General features: G+C 42.7%; 3 protein-coding genes across 10 annotated transcripts in view; 2 read left to right on the top strand and 1 right to left on the bottom strand.

The window, feature by feature from the left end:
* Positions 1-1,590, top strand: part of ankrd46a (ankyrin repeat domain 46a) — a 3,898-nt gene extending 2,308 nt beyond the window's left edge. For 3 of the 4 annotated variants that reach the window (XM_046868506.1, XM_046868509.1, XM_046868504.1), the window contains one exon: positions 976-1,590. In XM_046868506.1, coding sequence (XP_046724462.1) covers positions 976-1,219 — 244 coding nt within the window. In that variant the 3' untranslated portion in view covers positions 1,220-1,590. The remainder of the gene's footprint in view (positions 1-975) is intronic. The other variant, XM_046868505.1, reaches the window with a different exon arrangement.
* A 2,172-nt stretch (positions 1,591-3,762) lies between these two features.
* LOC124398363 (G2/mitotic-specific cyclin-B3-like) lies at positions 3,763-12,125 on the bottom strand. Of its 5 annotated transcripts, none has more exons than XM_046868499.1 (11): positions 11,294-12,125; positions 11,095-11,178; positions 8,571-8,671; positions 8,335-8,482; positions 8,043-8,141; positions 7,487-7,579; positions 5,656-5,793; positions 5,344-5,499; positions 4,993-5,142; positions 4,401-4,531; positions 3,763-4,313 (listed from the first exon to the last, which is right to left on the bottom strand). In XM_046868499.1, the coding sequence occupies exons 1-11, from the start codon at positions 11,369-11,371 to the stop codon at positions 4,229-4,231; spliced, it is 1,263 nt and encodes a 420-aa protein (XP_046724455.1). In that variant the 5' UTR covers positions 11,372-12,125; the 3' UTR covers positions 3,763-4,228. The 5 variants fall into 5 exon arrangements, 4 of the variants coding, with proteins under 4 accessions (XP_046724455.1, XP_046724456.1, XP_046724457.1 ...); XR_006928053.1 differs by lacking the exon at positions 3,763-4,313 and adding an exon at positions 4,637-4,745; XM_046868500.1 differs by lacking the exon at positions 7,487-7,579.
* Positions 12,126-12,474: 349 nt separating this feature from the next.
* The window catches only part of rbm27 (RNA binding motif protein 27), a 31,200-nt gene continuing 28,674 nt past the window's right edge, over positions 12,475-15,000 (top strand). The window contains 3 exon segments of the mRNA XM_046868497.1: positions 12,475-12,684; positions 13,319-13,392; positions 13,395-13,436. Of these exon segments, the coding sequence (XP_046724453.1) occupies positions 12,626-12,684; positions 13,319-13,392; positions 13,395-13,436 (175 nt within the window). The 5' untranslated portion in view covers positions 12,475-12,625.

Here is a 15,000-nt window from a genome sequence, read left to right on the forward strand (position 1 = left end):
TTTGAGATTACAGTGAGTGTCTTATTACAGTGAGTGTTTTTGAGATAACAGTGAGTTTTTGTGAGATAGCAGTGAGTTTCTATGAGATTACAATGTGCTCCATCTTATTGGCACATTTTATATATTATGTTTGTATTATTTTCAAAACTGTACATTAATACTGAATACACTGAATTATGAAAGAACACATATGGAATTATGTCAGAAACAAAAACATGTTACACCCAGAATATGGTTTATATTTTCATTTCTCAAAATAGCTCCATTTAGATTTAATGATATCTTGGCAAACGATTGTCTCGTGAGGAATGAGGAGTTCTCAGAGGTGTTGAGTTATTGTTGGCTGCACTTGTTGGTCCAACTCACACAAACCATCTCACCTGGATTTAGATGTGGTGATTGTGGATGCCAAGTGATGTGAGGCAGCACTCCATCACTCATCTTCTGAAATAAATAACTCCTACAGAACTTGTGTTTGGAGTTTTTGTCCTGTTGGAGAACAAATGATGGCCAAACGAAGTGTAAAGCAGATGTGATGGCTGCATGTCAGTGCAGAATGATGTGCCAGTGCATGCTGGTTAAGTGTGTCCTCAATTTGGACTAAACAGTATCTTCAGCAAAGCACCTCCACACCATCACACCTCCTTCTCCATGCCTCTCATTGGGAACCCACACATTCAGGAACCTTCCATTCATGCTCTGTACATCTAACATCTGAGATCCAAACATCTCAAATCTGGACTCTTTGGAGCAATGGACAGTTTTCCACTGATCTAATGTCCATCTCTTGTGTTTCTCACTCTCTTCTGCATGTTGTTCTTCAGAAAAATGATTTCTTTTTTGCAGTTTGACCTTTTTTTCAAATGTAATTTTTATTCAAGCTTTTTTCAGTGTCAGTAAAAAAAAACCCGCTGAGCCGTCACATGATCTCAGTTCTATACATTACACTGATGTACAAACTTCTCTATTCTACAGCCAAACCTCCTTGTTCCTTTTGTACAGTGCCATGGAGAGTCATTCGCTCCTCAACCCTCACCTCCACCGCACTGACGGTGTGTTCTCCAGCTTCCGCACCACGTGGCAGGAGTTTGTAGAGGATCTGGGCTTCTGGAGGGTTCTGCTGCTCCTTCTGTTCATCGCTCTGCTCTCACTGGCCATTGCTTACTACGTCAGTGGAGTTTTGCCTTTCAGCTCGAACCAGCTGGAGCTCGTGCGTTAGAGTTCCATCCTGAGTGAGGAACTAATAGAGCTGTAGAAGTTCACTCACCAAAGTGATGAATCATTTTACTGAATTAAATAACTGAATTTATGCCTCTGAATAGCGTGTAAATGAAGTTGAATGCATTTTTATGATTTCTGTGTAAATAGTTGATGCAGTTTTAATGCCCTCTGAAGTTTTATTTCATTATCATGTGTTGCACAAAGTCAGGGTTGGTCCTGAACATCTAAAACCTTCACATTGAGTCGAATTCTAACTGAGAATGAACTCGTTAAACGTCCACCAGATACATTCCTCATAATCAGAAATCATGTTCTCACATTTCCAGATGTTTATGTACACCTCTGGAAATAAAGCTTACTCACAGAAGATCTCAGCAGGTTTCTAACAGGTTCATGGAGTAATATATTATTTCTTTAATCACATTTTATGAACAAAAGATCTAATAACCCAAAAACAACTCGTATCAAACAGATGATCCACACGCTCACTACTGGTCCTGTTCTTATCAATCTAACAAATCATCCAGATCTTACTGAGACAGACCTGAATTTCAGAACCAGTTCAGAACCACTGATGTTCTTTTCCATTTGATGATTTTTATATATAAATATATACAGTATTGTTCAAAATAATAGCAGTACAATGTGACTAACCAGAATAATCCAGGTTTTTAGTATATTTTTTATTGCTACGTGGCAAACAAGTTACCAGTAGGTGCAGTAGATTCTCATAAAACAAACAAGACCCAGCATTCATGATATGCACGCTCTTCAGGCTGTGCAATTGGGCAATTAGTTGAAAGGGGTGTGTTCAAAAAAATAGCAGTGTATGCCGTTGACTGTACAAACTCAAAACTACTTTGTACAAACATTTTTGTTTCTAGGATTCAGCAATCCTGTGAATCACTAAACTAATATTTAGTTGTATGACCACAGTTTTTTAAAACTGCTTCACATCTGTGTGGCATGGAGTCAACCAACTTGTGGCATGTCTCAGCTGTTATTCCACTCCATGATTCTCTAACAACATTCCACAATTCATTTACATTTCTTGGTTTTGCTTCAGAAACAGGATTTTTGATATCACCCCACAAGTTCTCGATTGGATTAAGGTCCTGGGTTAGCCCTAACCCTAACCCTAACCCTGGGATTGGGCTGGCCACTCCATAACATTCATTTTGTTGCTTTGGAACCAAGACTTTGCTCGTTTACTAGTGTGTTTGTTTACATTGTCTTGTTGAAACAACCATTTCAAGGGCATGTCCTCTTCAGCATAAGGCAACATGACCTCTTCAAGTATTTTGACATATGCAGACTGATCCATGATCCCTGGTATGCGATAAATAGGCCCAACACCATAGTAGGAGAAACATGCCCACATCATGATGCTTGCACCACCATGCTTCACTGTCTTCACTGTGTACTGTGGCTTGAATTCAGAGTTTGGGGGTCGTCTCACAAACGGTCTGTGGCTCTTGGACCCAAAAAGAACAATTTTACTCTCATCAGTCCACAAAATGTTCCTCCATTTCTCTTTAGGCCAATTGATGTGTTCTTTGGCAAATTGTAACCTCTTCTGCACATGCCTTTTTTTTTAACAGAGGGACTTTGCGGGGGATTCTTGAAAATAGATCAGCTTCACACAGACGTCTTCTAACTGTCACAGTACTTACAGGTAACTCCAGACTGTCTTTGATCATCCTGGAGCTGATCATTGGCTGAGCCTTTGCCATTCTGGTTATTCTTCGATCCATTTTGATGGTTGTCTTCCGTTTTCTTCCACGTCTCTCTGGTTTTCTCCATTTTAAGGCATTGGAGATCATTTTAGCTGAACAGCCTATAATTTTTTGCACCTCTTTATAGGTTTTCCCCTCTCCAATCAACTTTTTAATCAAAGTACGCTGTTTTTCTGAACAATGTCTTGAACGACCCATTTTCCTCAGGCTTTCAAGTAAATGTTCAACAAGTGCTGGCTTCATCCTTAAATAGGGGCCACCTGATTCACACCTGTTTTTTCACTAAATTGATGACCTCAGTGATTGAATGCCACACTGCTATTTTTTTTAACACACCCCTTTCAACTAATTGCCCAAATGCACAGCCTGAAGAGCGTGCATATCATGAATGCTGGGTCTTGTTTGTTTTATGAGAATCTACTGCACCTACTGGTAACTTGTTTGCCACATAGCAATAAAACATATACTAAAAACCTGGATTATTCTGGTTAGTCACATTGTACTGCTATTATTTTGAACAATACTGTATAAACACTTGTTTGTAACTGTTGTTAATTTAAAATTAACAACAGTTAAAGCAAACAACATTTTTTCTGTTTAATTTCTTCCTTATTCCAGGATTTAACTTCATTATTATATTATAAATGATGTAATTGTTGGTTATTGTTGTTATAGGCAGCAACAAGTCCTGTTTCATGTGTCTGTAGAGATTTCAGTGGATTTTACAGAAACGTCATGAACTCATGAGAATAAAGATTTTCCAGTTTTTCATTAACGAGATTGAAATTTGTGTACAATATAAAGATTTGCTCTCTGTAAGATCTGAGTTTATTTTTAGATGAGACCGTGAAGTGATTGTCTGATAAAGACAGTGAATTAAATATCAGAGTCTTGGTCATTTACATTTACATTTGCGGCATTTAGCAGAAGCTCTTATCCAGAGCGACGTACAAAAGTGCTTTAAATCTCTAGTAGTGAATAAATCTACACTGGTACGCAAGAATACAAACTCAGTATAAATATAACTCGAATTCTACAAACTTGGAAAGTGCTAATCTAGGTATTTCAGGAAGATGAAGGTCTTCAGTCGTCGCTTGAAGATATTTACTCACTAATCTGATGACAAGGCTTCGTTTCTGATTCATTTAAAATACAAACATGATAGAAATTTAAATCTTTTGGAGTCAAAAGTACAAAACTACAACAATTACACATTTACAAATAAATAATATTTACAGCAGAACAGATTTGAAATCGGTTTGTTTCCTTCATCACGGCGTGAGGTTCACGTCACACAGAGCTTCTTCCAACGTCTCGATGTGCACCAGCGACATTTTAGCAACTTCATAGAAAACTCTGCAAAAGGAACAGTAGAGATTAGACCTTCACCATCAGATCCTCAGACCAGGATCTTATCTGAACACTGATGATTACACCACCTACTTGTGAGAGTATTTGTTCTCCACAGCTCTGAGGTTCTCATCTGCAGGACTGGCCAGCATGGCATACAGCTTCCTCACCAGCGGCCCGAGTTCCCTCAGTGTGTATCCGCTGTGGTACTGCAGCGCCGCCGTCTGCACGCCAGACACAGTGGGAGTGAGTGTGTGTAAGGAAGAACATCTGGAGAACATTTAGCATCCCACACTACACTGGGGTCTAAATACTGAAACTTGACTCACAGAGCAGCAGTTTATATTCAGTAGAAATGTACAACACACACAGCAACATAAAACACGCTGTAGAGCTCCACCTCTCCATCTGCCATCATCATGACTGATCATTAAATATCTGAGGGGAAAAGCAGCAGGAGTCAGGATCGTTCACCAGTATCAGATCTGAGACTCAAGTTTAGTGAGAACACAGTGTTCATGATGTTCTGCTGCAAGTCTTCACCCTGGTGTTTCACCAAATGAGGTGTAACATTAAATCTGGTGAACATGTTTGTGTAGTTAAACATGAGCATTAAAATCGTGTTCCCTGTTCAGTTCCATCTGTATTTAAATCCACACGTGTGTGAAGAAGGTGTGGTTCTCACCCATCCTCCCAGCCGGGCGGTGATGAGGGCGAGGAGGAGGCAAGCAGACGCTAAGTGTGAAGCTCTCTCAGGAACCAGCTCCAGTTCCATCAGGCTCAGTTCACACACGTAACGTGCTAAAGTTAATGTCTCCATGCTAGCATGAGCTACCTGCAGGTTTGATTCAGAGTTAGATCACAAATAATAGAAGCAGCTGTGCAGAAGCATGAGTGAGACATGAGTGAGATGTGATCAGGTCTGTCTCAGGAAAGTTTACTCTGAACTAAGAATGAAGAGAAGGAATCTAACAGCTGGTACACAGTGTCTAAACTCTCAGCTGCTGCAGGAATCCGTTATAAAAGATGCTCAAACCTTCGCGTATCGTCGGAGGAATCTGTAAGGCACAGGGATGTTAATGTCAAAGTCGAGTTCTTGGAGGATGTTTCTTTCCATAACAAGGAACTCCTGTCTCTGGTAGGCGTCGTCACAGATGTACAGGAAATCATTGATGGTGGGAGGAGAACGTTCCTGCAAACATCAACCATCAGCATACAGTAATGCAGTGAAGTGCATCAGATTCTTACCATTTACATCTAATACACCACAGAGAACATAATGAACCTGAGGGTCTGAAGTGTGTGTGTGTGTGGGGGGGGACATGCAGGTCACTGGGTGAGATCTCACTTCAAACTTGGCAGCGAGGAGCATTGCGGTGGAGCCAATCAGCTGCAGGGATTCTCTCATCACCTCTGTGACGGACAGGTAATGATCAGTCACCTTCACAGCCAGGTACAGAGTCTCATGGTTCAGCTCAAAGTTCTCCTGTGTGTGGAGACGTGAAAATAATATTTTCACACACTCACACACACACACACACACACACACACACATTGTGCACAAACATCTACAGTGCATAATATCATCCAAAGATTTGGAGAATCTGGAGCAATCTCTGTGCGTAAGGGTCAAGGCCGGAAAACCATACTGGATGATCTTCAGGCCCTTAGACGCCACTGCATCACATACAGGAATGCTACTGTAATGAAAATCACAACATGGGCTCAGTAACACTTCCAGAAGACATTGTTGGTGAACACAATCCACCGCGCCATTCGCCGTCTAAAACTCTATAGGTCAAAAAAGAAGCTGTATCTAAACATGATCCAGAAGCGCAGGCGTTTTCTCTGGGCCACGGCTCATTTAAAATGCACTGTGGCAAAGTGGAAAATTGTTCTGTGGTCAGACGAATCAAAATTTAAAGTTCTTTTTGGAAAATTGGGACGCCTTGTCATCCGGACTAAAGAGGATCAGGACAACCCAAGTTGTTCTCAGCGCTCAGTTCAGAAGACTGCATCTCTGATGGTATGGGGTTGCATGAGTGCATGTGACATGGGCAGCTGCACATCTGGAAAGGCATCTGTAGAGGGCGGAGAGTGGAGCGGGCGACGAACGAGCGGTAAGAAACAGAGCGCACTGATTACCTCATCAGCTGCAGGTGTTTCTTACCGCTCGTTCCGCCCGCCTCCACTCGCCCGCTGCCACAGCATCATCAATGCTGAAAGGTATATCCAAGTTCTAGAACAACATATGCTCCCATCCAGACGGGTACTGAAATGTCCAGCCTGCAGTCCAGATCTTTCTCCCAGAGAAAACATTTGGTGCATCATAAAGAGGAAGATGTGACAAAGAAGACCTGAGACAGTTGAGCAACTAGGAGCCTGTATTAGACAAGAATGGGAGAACATTCCTATTCCTAAACTTGAGCAACTTGTCTCCTCAGTCCCCAGACGTGTACAGACTGTTATAAAGAGGAGGGGACACCACACAGTGGTGAACATGGCCTTGTCCCAACTTTTTTGAAATCAGGTTTGTAAACACACACACACACACACACACACACACACACACACACACACACACACACACACACATATATATATATATATATATATATATATATATATATACACACACACACACACACACACATATATACACAATACACATACAGTGCATCTGGACTGTTTTCAGAGCTTCACTTTTTCCACATTTTATGTTTCATTATTTTCCTTTAGAATTCTACAAACAAAACCCCATAATAACAACGTGAAAGAAGTTTGTTTGAAATCTTTAGGTTTCAAACAAATTTAGTTGAAGCTCCTTTTGGCACCAGTTGCAGCCTCAAGTCTTTTTTGAGTTTAATGCTACAAGCTTGGCACCTATTTTTGGGCAGTTTCTCCCATTCTTTTTTGCAGAACCTCTCAAGCTCCATCAGGTTGGATGGGGAGCGGTGCACAGCCTTTTTCAGAGTTCTCCAGATATCTGAAAGCCCTAACACAAAATGTGGAAAAAGTGAAGCTCTGTGAAAACTTTCTGGATGCACTGTAACTCACACACACAGGTGAGTGCAAGAGCCAAAGTCAATTGAATTAAAGACAGTATTTCATATTTTTAAGTCTTATATTTACCGTGACATAAGACAGACATAGGGGCAGATATTCAAATCATGTGTTACCTGAACTTCCACCATCCAGTCGATTAGAATTCCTCTCATACTTGCGTTTAAATCTGGCTGAGTGTGCATGTAATCAGTCAGAACAAATTTCTCCTGAGGAACAAGCACATACCCGTAACACATCCGTTACACACACCTTTATATACTCGTAACACATCCGTTACACACACCTTTATATACTCGTAACACATCCGTTACACACACCTTATATACCCGTAACACATCCGTTACACACACCTTATATACCCGTAACACATCCGTTACACACACCGTATATACCCGTAACACATCCGTTACACACACCTTATATACCCGTAACACATCCGTTACACACACCTTATATACCCGTAACACATCCGTTACACACACCTTATATACCCGTAACACATCCGTTACACACACCTTATATACCCGTAACACATCCGTTACACACACCTTATATACCCATTACACACACACATGCTTCAGTTTGGTAAAATTTGTGTCTGTGTATTATTATTATTACTTTTTTTTTTTGTAAAACTTGAGACAAAAGTAAATAATCGGAGATTCTCACCTCTCTGTAACGGAGGTAATCAAAAATATCTTTAGCGTACTCCGGACTCATCAAACAGTCACCAACATGCTCATGATCAACATCAAACTCTTCTGGGATCTGCAGGAAACACACATTCAAGACCTGACAATAACAAGAAGATGCTTTACCTTTACCCAAGACACTCCTGAGGTCCCTGAGATACTCCTCAGAGCTGAACTGGAAACTCTGTAGCTTTGAGGAGAATTTTATCTACCTCACAATGCTGTCTGATCACATGTCTGATCACTTCTCTTTAATAAACTTCAGTAACCTGTTGTTCTTGGACTGCAGGCTGCTCCACAGGATGAGATGTTCCAGTGTCTGCTGATGTTGACAACTCAGTCTGATCCACACAATCCACCTGTTCTGGCTGATCCACATGATCCACATGATGCTCCTCAGGTGTAAGATATTTAGACCTGGAGTAATAAAACTAATTAAACTTGTATTTTTAAATGATGATGATGATGATGATGATGTATGAACTATCTAAGAGTGGATCATTACACATTCAGTGTATTCTTATTCTTCATCACCACTTTGTTCCTCTGTGTTTTCTTCACTAGTTTAAGGTTCTTCACTTGAGCATCATTCTGGACTTTTTTGGTCTGTTAGTGAAGAAAATAAAAAACAAATCCATCTTTAGTTACAGACAGAAACTCAAAAATGTATCTTAACTATAAACCTGTGGAAACCCCACGATCTCTCAACCAACCGAATCTCTCTCACATCACACCAACCAACCAACCACCCAACCGAATCTCTCTCACATCACACAAACCAACCAACCAACCACCCAACCGAATCTCTCACATCACACAAACCAACCAACCAACCACCCAACCGAATCTCTCACATCACACCAACCAACCAACCTAATCTCTCACATCACACCAACCAACCAACCAACCAACCAACCGAATCTCTCACATCACCAACCAACCAATCTCTCACATCACACCAACCAACCAACCAACCGAATCTCTCTCACATCACACCAACCAACCAACCGAATCTCTCACATCACACCAACCAACCGAATTTCTCACATCACACCAACCAACCAACCAACCACCCACCCAACCGAATCTCTCACATCACACCAACCAACCAACCAACCAACCACCCAACCGAATCTCTCTCACATCACACCAACCAACCAATCTCTCTCATCACAACCAACCAACCAACCAACCAACCAACCAACCGAATCTCTCATCACACCAACCAACCAATCTCTCTCACATCACACCAACCAACCAACCAACCGAATTTCACATCACACCAACCAACCAACCAACCACCCAACCGAATCTCTCACATCACACCAACCAACCAACCAACCAACCAACCAACCAACCAACCAACCGAATCTCTCACATCACACCAACCAACCTACCGAATCTCTCTCACATCACATCACACCAACCAACCAACCAACCAACCAACGAATCTCTCTCACATCACAATAACCAACCAATCAATCTCTCTCACATCACACCAACCAACCAACCAACCAACCAACCAACCGAATCTCTCACCACACCAACCAACCAACCGAATCTCTCACATCACATCACACCAACCAACCAACCAATCTCTCACATCACATCACACCAACCAACCAACCAACCGAATCTCTCTCACATCACACCAACCAACCAAACGAATCTCTCATCACACCAACCAACCAACCAGCCGAATCTCTCACATCACATCACACCAACCAACCAACCAACCAACCAGCCGAATCTCTCTCACATCACACCAACCAACCAACCAACCACCGAATCTCTCACAACACACCAACCAACCAACCAACCAACCGAATCTCTCTCATCACACCAACCAACCAACCAACCAACCAAAACCAAATCTCTCTCACATCACACCAACCAACCAACCAACCAACGAATCTCTCACATCACATCAACCAACCAACCAACCAAAACCAAATCTCTCACATCATCACACCAACCAACCACCCAACCGAATCTCTCACATCACACCAACCAACCAACCAGCCGAATCTCACACCACACCGACCAACCAACCAGCCGAATCTCTCACATCACATCACACCAACCAACCAACCAGCCAATCTCTCACATCACATCACACCAACCAACCAACCAGCCGAATCTCTCACACCACACCGACCAACCAACCAGCCGAATCTCTCACATCACATCACACCAACCAACCAACCAACCGAATCTCTACATCACATCACACCAACCAACCAACCAGCCGAATCTCTCACACCACACCGACCAACCAACCAGCCGAATCTCTCACATCACAAAACACCAACCAACCAACCAACCAATCTCTCTCACATCACATCACACCAACCAACCAACCAGCCGAATCTCTCACACCACACCGACCAACCAACCAGCCAATCTCTCACACCACACCGACCAACCAACCAGCCGAATCTCTCTCACATCACAAAACACCAACCAACCAACCAACCGAATCTCACATCACATCACACCAACCAACCAACCAGCCGAATCTCTCACACCACACCAACCAACCAACCAGCGAATCTCTCTCATCACATCACACCAACCAACCAACCAGCGAATCTCTCACACCACACCGACCAACCAACCAATCAATCTCTCTCACATCACACCAACCAACCAACCAGCCGAATCTCTCTCACATCACATCACACCAACCAACCAACCAGCCGAATCTCTCACACCACACCGACCAACCAACCAGCCGAATCTCTCTCACATCACATCACACCAACCAACCAACCAGCCGAATCTCTCTCACATCACAAAACACCAACCAACCAACCAACCGAATCTCATCACTTAACAGATATGTAAATAGTAGAGAAATGAAGTATATACATTTGTTCAGTAGATTTTCAGCTCATTTCTAATAAATATGAAACAAGTGTTAGAAAAGAACAGTGAAGTTTAGAATAAGTAGAATAAAATAAGAAAAAAGAGGAAGAAGAAAAATGATCATGCATTAAATATAAAATGACCAAAAAATATCAGCTCACGTTTGTAAGGTCATTAAATGCAGATCTTTTCTGAGGAGCTCCGTGTGGAGAGGATGGAGTTCTCTTACCATGATGAACATCTTCCTGTAAATCAGAAGAAAATACATCACATTACAATAATTACTATAGAATATTAGTATAGTTAAGATCCAAACACACACACACACACACACACACACACACAGTTCAGGGTGCTCACCTGGTTATCAGGTCCAGTCCCTCTACCTGGAGCTTTAGACTCACAGTAGTGTGTGTTGTTCCGAGACAGGAAAGACATGATGTCAGTTAAACACTGAACACAACGTCAGCTTTTCCTTCAGTCCTCAGCGCGCGCGTGTGTGTGTCCGTTACTACCGCTGTTCTCCTGGGAATAAACACTGAAACACACATCAGCAGATATCACCTGAACTCCCTCTGCCTGACTGCTGGCTACAGGATCCAATTATTAAGATTTAATTGTAATCGCTGAGAAATTACACCACCTAAAAAAAGCAGCTCTGAGCCGCGCGCTGATTGGTCCGCTTTCTCAACGTCAACTGCCACTGACAAAAAAAACCCAAAACCAAAACAATTCAAATGTGCGACCAATCAATCACCAGCTTCTCGTTTCATTTCTGACCAATTGGAGAAGCGGGGGCGGGGGCGGGGGGGAGCTTCTTTATCGCCATCTAGTGTCTGAAAGCAGTTAATTCCAGAGTTTACTGTTCAATATAAATAAATAATTAACTCACTGTTTCATGAATACAGATTTATACTTTACTAAAAAAATGTTTTTTATTATTATAACGGATCTGGTGAAACTTAAAAAATGTTTGCCTAATTTTAGTCAATAAAAAAGAGCATCATTCAACAAATCCCTTTAATTTAATTGTGCATTTACTTTATTTGGGCTAAATACTTGTATTTATCTCGGAAATTTCCACGTTTATAAATGTTTGTTTATTTGTGTATTTATCAAGTCCTTTTCTGTCCTCTATAGCAAAATATGAAATATTATTAAAACATTTTATACAAAGTGGGTGGCATTCACTCTTTAATATAGCAACATAAAACAACAATTGTGGTATTGAATGTAAAAACATAAAGAAATAGATTAACTGGGGTGATGCTCTTTCTAGCATTTATATATGTTATATTCTAGAATTATAAATAGTACTTTTATAAAAATGTCACAAAATGTGGTCTAATGTCGTGAAATTACACGCATGCGCAGTACAACTCCGAGATTTGGAAGCTCCAATACTAAACTGTATGTGACGTCAGTACGTCAGCTGTTAGTGCGTATGGGGGCGTTTCCGTGCGCGCTGATTGGCTGTGTGCGGTGTCAGTGATGTTAGCCTGTTAGCATGGCAGCGGTGCTCGGGCTTGTGTTTGACCGTAAAGCAGCCCGCGGTGCCGTGAGGAAAGCTCGTCTGTCTGAGGCCTGAACCTGAGCTCCAGCAGTAGTGTACTGATGATGAAGAGCAGATCCGCGGCCGCACAGCAGGAACTCTCGGTTTAGTCCCTGCAGGTGTGAGTGAGCTCCAGCACGATGATGATAGAGAACGTGGACGCGCTGAAGTCGTGGCTCGCTAAACTCCTGGAGCCGATGTGAGTGACGGAGCTGCGGGAGACATGCTAGCTCTCGCTAGCACATGCTAGCACGGATTAGCTTGCTAATCTGTTAGCATGTGAACTTCTCTCACTCGCTTTGAGATCATTTTTATGTAAACGCAACTATATGTTTATTATCACCTCAAACCCTGATCACCACTGCCTCACGGACTGTTCACTAGCCTGATGCTAACTTTGCTAAACTAAATTTGGCCTTTACGAGGACTGTTGCTTTATTCAGAGCAGTGTGTGTGTGTGTGTATATGTGTGTTAGAGAGAGAGATTGTGTGTGTGTGTGTGTGTGTTAGGGTTAGAGAGAGAGAGTGTGTGTGTTAGTGTGAGAGAGAGTGTGCGTGTCAGTGTTAGAGAGAGTGTGTGTGTGTGTGTGTTAGAGAGTGTGTGTGTGTTAGTGTTAGAGAGAGAGAGAGAGAGGTGTGTGTGTGTGTGTGTGTTAGAGAGAGAGAGAGGTGTGTGTGTGTGTGTGTGAGAGAGAGAGAGGTGTGTGTGTGTGTGTGTGTGTGTTCAGGTCTTTGCTGGTTGATGAATTTGTTGTTGAGATCCTCTGGATATTCTGGTGTTGAAACATGACCCTGTGGTGGAAATATGAAAATTATGTGTGATGTTTGTGCAGATGTGACGCTGATCCTTCTGCTCTGGCAAATTACGTTGTTGCTTTGGTGAAAAAAGACAAACCTGAGAAGGAGCTGCGGCGCTGTGTGCTGATCAGCTCGACGTCTTCCTGCAGAAAGGTAACGCTCTCTGACTTCTACTACACACACAGTTGACTCACAATTACTCACACCTACAGCACATCAATTCACCTGGAGATTACAGACTTTAAGATCTATGAAGTCAGAACACACACACACACACACACACACACACACACACACACACACACACACACACACACACACACACACACACACACACACACACACACACACACACACACACATACACACACACACACACACACACACACACACAGTGCAGTAACACACACACACACACACACACACACACACACACACACAGTGCAGTAACACACACACACACACACACACAACACACACACACAGTGCAGTAACACACACACACACAGTGCAGTAACACACACACACACACACACACACACACACAGTGCAGTAACACACACACACACACAGTGTAACACACACACACACACACACACAGTGCAGTAACACACACACACACAGTGCAGTAACACACACACACAGTGCAGTAACACACACACACACAGTGCAGTAACACACACACACTCACAGTGCAGTAACACACACACACACAGTGCAGTAACACACACACACTCACACAGTGCAGTAACACACACACACACACAGTGCAGTAACACACACACACACACACACACACACACACACACACAGTGCAGTAACACACACACACACACACACACACACACACACACACAGTGCAGTAACACACACACACACACAGTGCAGTAACACACACACACACAGTGTAACACACACACACACACACACACACACACACAGTGTAACACACACACACACACAGTGCAGTAACACACACACACACACACACACAGTAGTAACACACACACACAGTGCAGTAACACACACACACACAGTGCAGTAACACACACACACACAGTGCAGTAACACACACACTCACACAGTGCAGTAACACACACACACACACAGTGCAGTAACACACACACACTCACACAGTGCAGTAACACACACACAGTGCAGTAACACACACACACACACACACACAGTGCAGTAACACACACACACCACACACACACACATACACACACACACACACAGTGCAGTAACACACACACACACACACACACACACACACACACACACAGTAGTAACACACACACACACACACACACACACACACACACACAGTGCAGTACACACACACACAACACACACACACACACAGTGCAGTAACACACACACACACACACACACACACAGTGTAACACACACACAGTGCAGTAACACACACACAGTGTAGGAACACACACACACACAGTGCAGGAACACACACACACACACACAGTGCAGGAACACACACACACACACACACACAGTGTAGGAACACACACACACACACAGTGTAGGAACACACACACAGTGCAGGAACACACACACACACACACACACAGTGTAGGAACACACACACACACCACACACACACACAGTGCAGGAACACACACACAGTGCAGGAACACACACACACACACACAGTGCAGGAACACACACACACAGTGCAGGACACACACACACACAC

The sequence above is a fragment of the Silurus meridionalis genome, chromosome 15 (genome assembly GCF_014805685.1).
Source record: "Silurus meridionalis isolate SWU-2019-XX chromosome 15, ASM1480568v1, whole genome shotgun sequence".
NCBI classification, from domain to species: domain Eukaryota; kingdom Metazoa; phylum Chordata; class Actinopteri; order Siluriformes; family Siluridae; genus Silurus; species Silurus meridionalis.

Bases quoted from the DNA above. Each gene is read 5' to 3' on its own strand.
- LOC124398363 (XM_046868499.1), bottom strand. From the start codon at position 11,371: ATGTCTTTCCTGTCTCGGAACAACACACACTACTGTGAGTCTAAAGCT. The intron at 5,500-5,655 runs GTGAGATCTCAC...TGATGTTTGCAG, and splicing joins TCCTCGCTGCCAAGTTTGAA to GAACGTTCTCCTCCCACCAT. The intron at 4,314-4,400 runs GTAGGTGGTGTA...TTCCTTTTGCAG, and splicing joins GAGAACAAATACTCTCACAA to AGTTTTCTATGAAGTTGCTA.